The sequence below is a fragment of the Diabrotica undecimpunctata genome, chromosome 2, assembly GCF_040954645.1.
Source record: "Diabrotica undecimpunctata isolate CICGRU chromosome 2, icDiaUnde3, whole genome shotgun sequence".
Lineage (NCBI taxonomy): Eukaryota > Metazoa > Arthropoda > Insecta > Coleoptera > Chrysomelidae > Diabrotica > Diabrotica undecimpunctata.
In genome coordinates this window covers 87968589-87981095 of record NC_092804.1, presented here as the reverse complement: position 1 = coordinate 87981095, position 12507 = coordinate 87968589, and the positions used below count along the sequence as shown (strand labels likewise).

The 12507-nt window shown below is 33.4% G+C and overlaps 1 protein-coding gene across 1 annotated transcript in view; it reads right to left on the bottom strand.

The window, feature by feature from the left end:
- The window catches only part of Kaz (E3 ubiquitin-protein transferase Katazuke), a 369805-nt gene that overhangs the window by 108388 nt on the left and 248910 nt on the right, over positions 1–12507 (bottom strand). The window contains exon 5 of the mRNA XM_072523188.1: positions 6461–6611. Coding sequence (XP_072379289.1) covers positions 6461–6611 — 151 coding nt within the window. The remainder of the gene's footprint in view (positions 1–6460; positions 6612–12507) is intronic.

Here is a 12507-nt window from a genome sequence, read left to right as displayed (position 1 = left end):
CGCGGCATTTAGGAGGACGAGGGCTTATGGATATAAGTGAGCAACTAGAAAAACAAATTACTAATTTAAGAACTTATTTTCAGGTGCAGGCTGAGACATCTACTCTACATCGCGCGATTTGCGCAGTAGATGATACAACACCGATCAAACTGAGGGAACCAGAAATGCGCATAAACCATCTTAATAAGGACGAAAAAATGCGCATCTGGATGGGTAAACCTCTGCACGGGCGACATCCCAATGAGGTCAGTCAAGACCATGTCGACAATATAGCGTCGAACTATTGGCTTTATAGAAGAATGCTGAGAATATCATGGACAGCAAGGATCACGAACAAGGAAGTTCTAGAAAAAATGAAGAAGGAACCAGAGATTGTGTTTACGATCAAACGCATAAAATTGCAATATCTGGGACACGTTATGAGAAATCAGCACCGTTACTCCCTGCTGCAGTCTATATTGCAAGGTAAAGTCAAAGGTAAGCGGGGACCCGGTAGAAGGAGAATATCATGGCTGCGGAATTTAAGAACATGGTTTAGGAAAACCTCAACGGAGCTGTTTCGAGCCGCAGCGAGCAAGGTCATGATTGCCAATATGATTTCCAACATCCGAAACGGATAGGAACCAGAAGAAGAAGAATTGGCTGACATCAGGAAAGATGTTCCCTGAAACAGAAGGTTCACTACTGGCCATTCAGGATCAGGTTATACCAACCAAAAATTACCTAAAATATATCGTCAAAGACCCTCAGGTCAAAAATGACAAATGCCGATATGGGTGTCAAGCTCAGGAAACCATCCAACATCTTACCGGGGGCTGTCAGGCATTTGCTGCAACTGAATATAAGGAACGGCACGACTCAGTAGGAAAGATCATTCATCAAGAGATAGCTATCAAACTGGGACTTCTTCAAACAAACCATCTTCCATATTATCAATACGTTCCTGAGAGTATACTTGAGAATGACAACTACAAGCTATACTGGGACCGCACTGTGCTCACAGATCAAACAGTGGCACATAATAGACCGGATCTCATACTTGTTAATAAACTAAAGAGACAAACAACATTAATTGATGTGGCGATACCCAACAACAATAATCTTCGTGTTAAACAGAACGAAAAAATCGCCAAATACAGGGATCTGGAAATTCAAATACGAAGACAGTGGAGAATGGAAAGTACCCAGACAATACCTATTATTATCTCTACTACTGGAGTCATTCCAAAAAACCTCCTAGAAAACATAAAAAAGCTAGGTCTGAATGAACATCTCTACAAGACCATCCAGAAAGCTGTACTACTCTCAACGTCCAGATGTGTACAAAAATTTCTGGGAGATACTCCAGCATACCAAGTCACCTAGGGCTCGATAACACGGAAAGAGTCCCACCAGAGCTCAATCCTTTTGATACCGTAGGTATCTGGGATGAGTGAATTTTCCCCTTAGAGGGAGTGTGAGCCGTATGGCTAAATCTGGATAATAATAATATAATATCGTACTAATATCGAAAAGACATATAACAGAGTTGCACCTTGGGAAAAACGGCTGCTTATTAAAATTAAAGCATTACGTAGGGACATTGGTCAAATCACGGAATATGTTCGAGGGACAACAAGTAGAAGAGTAATCAGAAGAGCTGAAGAAATAATGATAACCACCGCAAGACACTCACAATATAATCCAGCAAACAACACAGCACAACAGTGCCTGGATACATTAAAACAAAAACTTTCCGTTTACTCAGGCCGACTAAGGAGATACAAAATTAGTAACAAACGAAAATCCGACAATATGCTTTTTGAGAATGCCGAGAAGGCGTTCTATCGGAAACTCAATTCTACTGCAGAAAGTGCCAATAAATCGTACCCAAGCCAAGAAGAAATCCATGAGTTTTGGGGAAATCAACTTTCCACACCAGCTGCTCTTAACACCAATGCTGGATGGATTGAAGATATGGCGCACAACTGCCAACACTACGTTACTGCTCCCTACGAACCCTTTACTACTGAAGAAGTTTCAAATATTATCAAAGGGCTTCATAACTGGAAATCTCCTGGACCAGACGGCATTCAAAACTTCTGGCTTAAGAAGTTTTGGAGTATTCATGAGTGCTTATCAGCATTAATTAATCACAGTGTTTCTAATCCGCAGGAAATACCATCTTTCCTAACCCAGGGAACAACTTATTTAATACCAAAAGATCAAAATAACACCCAAGATCCAACCAAATATCGCCCAATTACTTGTCTTCCAACTCTGTATAAATTGCTCACATCCTGTGTAGCCCGGCGTATCTACCAACACTATGCTCTAAACAATATCATAGAGCCCCAACAGAAAGGGTGCGCTAAGGGTTCCATGGGCTGCAAAGAACAACTTATCATCGACTCTGTCATTTCTAACCAAGCATGTAGCAAAAAAAGGAATCTCTTTACTGCTTTCATCGACTATAAGAAAGCGTTTGATTCAGTGCCGCATGAATGGCTTGTAGATATATTAAAAATATATAAAGTCGATGATAACATAGTGACCTTTTTAAAACATATAATGTCAGATTGGAAGACAAAAATTCACCTCCAAATACCTGGTGAAAACAATATCGAAACTGAAAATATTGCAATCAACCGGGGCCTATTTCAAGGAGACTCGTTGAGCCCACTGTGGTTTTGTCTAGCGATGAACCCCCTATCCCAGCTACTGAACTCAACTGACATAGGTTTTAGCATCACTAATCGATGAGGCGATACCTAATAACAATAATCTGCGTGTTAAGTATAACGAAAAGATCGCCAAGTACAGAGATCTGGAAATACAAATAAGGAGACAATGGAGAATGGAAAATACCCAGACGATACCTATTATTCTTTCTACCACTGGAGTCATCCCAAAGAACCTCCTAGGAAACATAAAAAAGCTGGGTCTAAATGAACATCTATATAAGATTATGCAGAAAGCTGTGCTACTTTCGACGTCCAGATGCGTGAGAAAATTGGTCTGGAAAGAGTCCCACCAGAGCTCAATCCTTTTGATACCGTAGGTATCTGGGATGAGCGAATGTTCCCCTTATAGGGAGTGTGAGCCGTATGGCTAAATCTGGATAATAATTATAGCGATAATCCTAGCGAACATAAAACAGCTGGGTCTAAATGAACATCTTTATAAGGCCATGCAGAAAGCTGTACTCCTCGCGACGTCCAGGTATGTACGAAAATTTTTGGGAGATACTCCAGCAAACCAAGTCACCTAGGGCTCGATAACACGGAAAGAGTCCCACCAGAGCTCAATCCTTTTGATACCGTAGGTATCTGGGATGAGTGAATTTTCCCCTTAGAGGGAGTGTGAGCCGTATGGCTAAATCTGGGATAATAATTATATTCGCCTTTATTTTGTTTAACGATTTCTAAAAGTTGCACCTTTAACATCGTTTCTTCAAAGGGAATGTCTTGAGCGAAGAAAATTTTAAATATCTGCCTTTTTTGTAGCCATAATGGGAATTTTTTCCAATTTTCTGGAATGGTAAGGGGCATTGTCCATTACAATTACAGCATTTTTTTCCAGTGTTGGTAAAATCTTTTGAAGCCAATTTTCAAATGACTTCCCATCCATCTTGCACAAAAGCCCACAGTGCATCCGGAACAAAACCATTCTCACTTCCGATGTGACAGATTATAAATCTTTTACCTTTTCCTAAAAGTGATATTAAAGATAATAAATAAAAAATTGAAAGTTTATTTGAATTACCTGTGGGATTTTTTAAGCCGATCGACAGCCCATCCAAAAATGCACGTCTTGCAGAAGTCACAAAAGTATCCACCCAAATTTTGGTTTTGTATGGCCAGCATTTATCCATGTTTCGTCTAAGTAATAAATAGTTCTATTTTCAGCTCTATATTTTCTTATCTTTTGCAAATAATTTCTCCGCCATAGCGCAATTTCATTTTTGTCGAGTAGCAAACTGTTTCTTCCACGTTTTTGAAATTTAAAATTTAATATTCGTAAGAGTTTGTAAAACGTGGTTCTCTTAAAATTTGGTAAGTCATTATCATTATTTACATCTCTTAGAACTTTGTCAAATGTATGAATTTCATTGCGGAAAAAATACTGATGAACCATTCTTCTTATAGCAGGCTTATCAAAATCATCTACAGCATCTATTGATTTTGAACGATTTTGGTTTGTTTTCAGTGCTGATAATGTGTGGGTACTTTTATATTCTTTAATGACATTGAAAACAGTTTTCGAACAAACTCCAACTTTATCTGCAACCCTTTGTTGAATGTCCGTTAACGCTAAAGTAGGATTATCTTGTAATTCAAATTTTTATGTATTAACCATTATTTCTTTGGTTCTTATATCTATGTGATTTTTCTTAGCTCTTTTCCTAGGAGGACTTAGCGTTAATAGTTGCTCATTTTCATTTGCCGACTCCGTATCAGACATTTTAAATAAATGTACTTATTATACTTTTCTCAACTATAATAACAAAATGGGCATTTTCAAAATTTACTGTTATAGTAGAGGATCCGATATAAGGTTTACCTACACCGCTTTGTTAAATGTGATATTTTTTACTTATGTTTTTGAGCCTTGAAAATCTAAAACAATATCTGCCCGGGTTGAAATTTTTTTTTTAAATATATAAAAAAAGTTATTTTTTAACTCTTTTCGGCACATCGGATTGAAATTTAAACCACCAAAGTTTTGCTACATGTTGCACAGTAGTCCACAAAATGAATCACTTACTAATCTATTTTTATCAAGTTACACCTACGCAAGTGGTTTGTATTACTTATTCCCTCTGTCCCTATTAAGTGTTATCTTTAATTGGTAAAATTCCCACGGTATAGTTATCGGTCAAACGCAAATGGTTATCTGTTGTTTCTTGAAAAGTGAGGTCATTTTACTTTTTTACATATGCAATTGAATGTTTCTGTGCCCCAAGGGTCTATTGTAGAAAATTTATAAAATCTCGTGCCGTAAAGAGTTTTAATTATTAATTAATTATAGTCAGGACAAAATTATATCGGGCACCTCATGTTTTTCATAATTTTTAACATACTATATTACATATCAAATAATTTTTATCCATTAAACATATCAGTGCAGGTCGACTTTATATCGTATCTTATGGCTATTATAAATGCTTTATTATCCTTACAGGAATTATTTGTATAGTGGGGAAAACGTTTGTATCGACTATAATTAAATGTTCTTAAAAAATGCTTTGCACTATCCACACACGAGCTGACGATTAACAAATTAACAAACCAACAAATAGTTTTTCACAAAAATTACTATGACACTTCGCATTGGACAGAGGACAGAGCGGAAAACGAAATGCATACCTGTTAGGGCAAACTGCATGACTTACGATCGTTCGAAAATTTGGCCAATAGCAAGGCGTTCCTCACGTGTAGACTCGAATATCACGGGGTGACTGGTGTTTATTCTGTCCGCAACTTGAAGTTGAATTTACTGTAGATACACACCACATCTCCATCGACTTTAAAGCAGCCTATGAGTGTTAAAATAACTGCACTATACAATGCAATGGTAGACTTTGAAATCCTAGCTAAGTTGGTTAAATTGACAAAACTAACAATGCAAAACGTAAGCTCGGGCGTTAGACTTTAAGAAGAAAACTCTACGTTCTTGAATATTAATAATGGTCTAAGACAGGAATACGCGCTAGCGTATCTAGCGTGTATCCTCTATAATATTGCCTTGGAAAAGGCAGTCAGGCAGATAAATATTAGATTGAACTGAACCATCCTTCATAGACCGACACAAATTCTCGCATTCGTTGATGATATCTTTATAGTGGGCACAAGTATGAGAAACGTAGTGAAGTGTTTACAAAGTTTACGAACGCGGCAAGTGAACTAGGACTTGCAAACGAGAAAAAACCAAATATGTGTTGTTTACTAAAAACTCTCAAAATGTTTAACAGAGAATCCAAATTAACAACTATACCTTTGAACAAAAGAATTCACACATCTTGGATCGCTAGCATATCAGATAATAATTACATGAAGAGATTGACATTAAAAAACCCAGAAGAAGTAGAGCACAACCGCTTAGAAGATGGAATGATGATGTGGAAGAAGACTTTAAGATTCTAAGTGCCAGAAGATGGAGGGAAGTTGCTAGGAATTGACGGGTCTGACGACTATTCTATGAGCAAGCCAATATCCACAAAGGATTGTCGAGCCAGTTATGATGATAATAAAGCTAATAAGGGGAGACACATGTCAAAAAAAAATAGAATAGAAAGATATAATGGCATCGATAATTAATGCAAGTCAAAATTAGGAGCGATAATAATGGTCGAATATACTAACATGATGGTCCTAACATACCAATATTACAATTAATCCCATCAATTGTGTATTTTATATAAAACATTAATTTTTTATTACTGGTAGAACTTATTAATATATATTTTTTAAAAGGATATGGCGTCTTAAGTGCTGATAACCCTGCTTGGAGAGCAACAGTAAATACGGATTGTGATGCAAGCTGGAATAGTCGGTAGTTTTCTTGTCGGAATTGTTCGATGAGGATGTCCCACCTTTTTTCATCAAACAATGCTCTATATGGGGCAATATCTAAAAAAACCATAATATGTTTAGTATAAGCATTATTTAAAAAAACATTGTCTTTTTTAAACAATGATACAAGTGATACAAAATGGAATATATTAAAATCATTTATTCTGGATATACATCTTGCACAATTCCACTTAACTCATATATACACTCTACAATAAAAGTAGAGCATTCTTCTTCTTTCTATCTGGAACTCTAATTTAAATATCATTTTTTTTAAGATTAATGTGTGCTTCATAGGTAAATGGTGGCAAGAGACAGAGCAGTAGCCAAATACTCTTTCTTTATGTTGGTTATTATCGTACATATTTTAACTTTTCGATGGCTGCCTACTCGGTAACGATAGGTATTTGGAGATCTAGTTATCTTTTTCAAAAATATCTTTTTCGGTTCATTTTGAGTTATTAACTACAGTGTGTTTGAGAAAAAAATTTAAAATATAAAATTATACATTATTTTAAGTTATTTAAGAAAAGAATTGCGGAATATCTATTTGTTTAAATAAAAAATGACTTTGAAAATAAAAATTTTAAACTTTTTAGACGGTGCAGCGGTTATCACACTCGCTGCTCCCTTACAAATTCCTTCCTGTGTAAGAGATAGTAACTATCAACCGAGATGGAAGATACGCAGAGGGTACTTCGAATAGACTGGCCGAAGACCCTCTGTAAGGCACCGTGGGAGTGTATAAGTGGCCATACTTTGACAAGACCTTGAGGCCTTGACAAGCTACTGAGGCCCCCGGAGTAGCCGCGGAGTCACCCCCTGCCCTACCGCATGTGGTACATACACCACGTAGGCGGAGGCATACCCCCTACTAAGAAACCGGCTGGCAAATGACTATGTGTTCCTGATGGCCTAGAGGAGGACGAAATCGTCGAAGACAAAGGTGCTGTGATGGAAGACGGTACCTACAGAAGAAGAAGATGGCCACCTGAAGCTACTGCGCTGTGTTTTGAATAAGGTACAAACTTTATTTTCGATTTTGTATAAATTTTTATAAACTTTTTCGACCTTTTTTATATTTTTTCATAAACCTTTTGTGACTGTTTCATAAACCTTTATAAACTTTGTTCTTTTATTGTACTAATCTATTTGTATTTTCTGCTTTAAATATGTTGTCTGTAATAAATTTCTTTCCAGCCATAGAGTCTTCAAAGAGGGGGGGATGTCATCCTGGTGCCTTAGTCGTGGACTAATACGCACCCTGATGCGCATCGCCCCGCCTTAAAACATCTCTCGATTTTTCTATTGGCCGAGAGATCTGAATATGCCATATAGAAAAATATAAATATGCGACATTTTCTGCTCTCGGATAACAAATAGGATCACCTGTACCCTGGGAGTCCGATGTCGAGGCTCTGCTCCGGTTCTACGAACGGTTAGACTCTGTGGTTGGACCTTGTCCACCCGCCACTCCTGTGTTTCATTTATTTCCTGTGTAAGAGATAGTAATTATTAACCGAGATGGAAGATACACAGAGAGTACATCGAATAGACTGGTCGAAGACCCTCTGTAAGGCGAGTGTATAAGTGGCCATATTTTGACAAGCCCTTACCTCCCATATGGTGATACCATTTAAGCCAAAGTCAATGAAGATTATTGACTTTAAGTGACCAGTTCTTCGAATTCTTTTTTTTTCTGGAAGCTACTTATACGCAGTACTTAACCCAAGAAAACTTACACAAGGGATACTTTATAACATAATTTTAGCTACGGACAATAACTTTTTATCTAATAGTTACTGTTGTCTCAATATTTAATACAATCATATCCAGATAATTCAAAATATTGCTAATAAATTTATGAGTTAATTATAACTATACGGTCATATCCAGATAATTTAAAATTTTGCTAATAAATTATAACTACATTGTCATATCCAGTTGAATCAAAATTTTGTTAACTAATTATACCTCAAATTCTTTTGTTCAAAAATTTGGATTAGGTAGAGGTAACTATGTTAAAATTAAGTTGTATTTTTGAATTGATCTTAGGGAAGTTTCTAATTTGGCTCTATATATATATATATATATATATATATATATATATATATATATATATATATATATATATATATATATATATATATATATATATATATATATATATATATTGTTATGATGTGTTTTTTGTTTGAATGATGAGCAATGAGTATTTTTAATAATATAATATATAGGGTTTTTATCGCGGTTCTCAAAGAATTAGCTTGTAAGTACTTTTTTTAATTATCTTTATTATAATTATTATGAAACACACATATATATCTAACTTAGCCAATGTAAATTTAAAATCAACTATCTTTAAATTGATATTCTTATAAAACTAATTAAATTCTATAGACAATCTACAATTTAAACAAAACTATCTTCAAAATTGAAATTGTTATGACACTAACTAAATTATATTAACAAAATTTTGTACCTTTCTTTCACTGAATGCCTAAATGAACTGTTTTCCACTATATATATTCTAGTCACCACTGAAAGTCTTCGTACTTCGGTTATCCTTGTTTTTGTGAAATTTCTTTTTCCAATTATCAGCTTCTACCAATTTAAGATATATTTTTCTTCATCAGCATCTATACACCACCAACCAAACCAGCAAACAGCATTTATATTTATTCTTCTTTTCAATATACCAATATCCAATTATTATAAGTTGATTTATACTAATCTCCAACCATAATATAATTTAATTTCTTCCAATATACCTTTTTTTATCTTCAATAATTATTTGTGTATAATTATAAATGTGCATTAAATTATATGCATAATTTTTAATCTTCATTTAACTCACTATATTAAACATTTTGACTATTTGTACTTGATTCACTGACTCCAACTAACTTTCATAATAAACTGCTTGACTTCTGACTAAAAACTTCCAAAACTAAAAACTGCCCTCTTGAATCCAAATCACGGGTATTTATATGTTTGTGGATTTCTAGAACCATCTCGTAAGATATCATGTTCTATTCAGTTCTATTTAATACATGTCTGAATTTTCTGGAACAAACCATTTCGCAAACATGGCCATCTCCGGAGATCCAGAGAATTCCATTCTTTTCTATTAATAATTTTGTTTACATTTAGGCTTTTCAGATCAGAATATATAATTAAATTAGTAACTTAACATTCTAATTTAATAAAATACACATTTCAAACAATATATTATTATAACCCACTTTATATTCGTAAATATTCTTAAACGTCACTTCAGAGTATAAATATCTGTCAATCTCCGAGAGTATTTTTGGTTGCCTATGCACATGGCTCACTTAAATCTATTTACCACATTATAATTACTAAAATACAACTTTTTATAATTATTATATGCTAATTTCTTAAAATGCCCTCACATAAATATATTTTTATAAATTTCTCTAGTATATAACTTATTTATATTAATCAAATACTTTTTTATATCTAATATTATGTAGTATATAAATTATAAATTATTTTCTATAAACCTTAATCGTATCAATACCCCAAAATAATATTTAAAATAAATAATTTGCTTATTATTTTTTTAAATATTAATTTTCTCATACCTTATTAAATTTAATAAATCAATTTTTTTTTTATTATTTAAAATGTGTTAAATACATCCCTGTTCGCTGTCTATGTCAAAACAGAGAACAACGGAGCACAGTTCGGCTATTCTATGGTCAAACTGTCATGTCAAATGGAGCAATGGATGCGATATCAGAGAATAAAATATAACCTTAATTAAAAATATAATAGATATGGTGTTCTGTTTATTTATAGACAAAATCTAGGAATTATTTCCATTCAAAATAACTTCATCAATATAAATTGGTAAGTTTTTCCACTTTATTATATTAGAAAGACATTTTTATAGCAATTATAGTATCTAACCCCAAATTATGATTTTTAGGGTACAAATTAATTTCCATATATACAAAATTCAACAAGTATGATGTCAAATTGATTCAAAATAATGAAATCTACCATCTACCATTTAACAAATCAAGTCTATTGAATAAAATGGATATATCAGTAAGTTATTAGTGTTATTATATTTGTGTTAAAGGTATAGAAATCATTATTCAATCTCTTCATGATATTGAAAAATGTCGTTGATATGAAATATGCCTCTTAGTCTGTTCTCTGCATCTATTAACACATAACTATTTAGTCCATTCTGATTTTCAATTGTATATGGACCTTCAAACATTGGTTGTAATTTCTTACAACGGTTTTCTTTAACATTACTTTTTCTAAGTGAACGAATTAACACTAGGTCTCCTTTTTGAAATGTGATTGGTTTTTTTATATTTCGATTTTGTCTTCTGATATATTTTTCAGCTTTCCTCCTAATTCGGTTATTCACTTTCTGCATTACTTGTTCTAACATATCCTGATTATATTCACTAATCCACTTTCTGTTTCCTATATGGCCAAACATTAAATATTCTGGTACTTCCTCTGTATTCAAATTATGTGTATTATTTAAAAAATACTCTACTTGTGGTATATGTTGCTGCCAAGTTTCGTGTTGATTTTGGCACAGTATCCTTAAATATTTTATAACTTCTTTAATATATCTTTCTGCAGGATTTGCCTGAGGATGTCTGATACTTGAATGAATGTTGATTCCCTTTTTCTCACAAAATGTCCGAAATTTTTGGTTGTTAAAATATGTAGCATTATCTATTATGCAATTTCTAAATGGTCCTATTTCTTCGAAAAATTGATTAATATATAATTTTAATGTTTTAACATTTGTTCTAGAGCAGGGATATAGTTTAATAAATTTTGTATATAAATCAACTATCACTAGTATATGCTTTTTTCCTGTTGGACTGAGAACTAAATTTGAAATAAAATCCATGGAAACTGTATTTAGTTTTTCATATACAACATTAGATTTATATGTGTTCTGGTTTTTGAAATTCTTTTCTTTGTTTAGTTGACATATTGGGCATTGGGTAGTAATTTCCTTTGCTATACTTATGTCATTCTTTGCAAAATAATTGTCCCTAAATAGCATCCATAGCTTTCTTGAACCAATATGCATATAATTGTTATGTAAATTTTTCAATATTTTCATTGCTAAAGTTCTAGTTATTACATATACTTCTATGCCATTTATTATTTTATAATATACCCCATCTTTCCTAAGGACTTTTTGTTTTTCACTCAAATTGATTTGATCTCTTATAATTTCTTCTTTAGAATATAATCCAGTATTTTCTACTAATTGATTTAATCCAATTTTTATTGTTCGCTGCCCTTTTTGTGGTGTATTTTCTAACCTTGATAAAGCATCTGCCACTATATTGGATTTTCCAGAAATGTATTTGATTTCAAAGCAGTATTCACTAAGTATTAGACTCCACCGATGTATTCTACTGTTTCCATATTTGTTATTTAATATAGACATTAAAGCTTGGTGATCTGTTTCTATTGTAAATTCATTACCCAACAAATAAAATCTTAATTTTGTGACACAGTGTATTATACTTGCTAGTTCTAATTCTGAAACTGAGTAACCCTTTTCATGTGGCTTTGTGATTCTTGAAATGAATTGTATTGGGTATTCGACCCCATCATGTATTTGTAATAATACCCCTGATAATCTCTCTATTGATGCATCTGTTCTTAATATGAATGGCTGTGTGTAGTCAGGATAGTATATTTTCAAATTTGACAGAAAAATGTTTTTAATCTCTTGGAATGCTAGTTCTCTTCTCTGATCCCATCTCCATTTTACACCTTTTCTCAGTAGTTCAAGTAATGGAATTTCTTTTATACTTAGATCTGGTATCATCCTTTTATAATAATTAATTATTCCAATGAATCCTCTTAAAGTTCTTAAATTGTGTGGTGTTTTATATTCCTGAATGACTTGTGTCCGTTCTGGATCCAT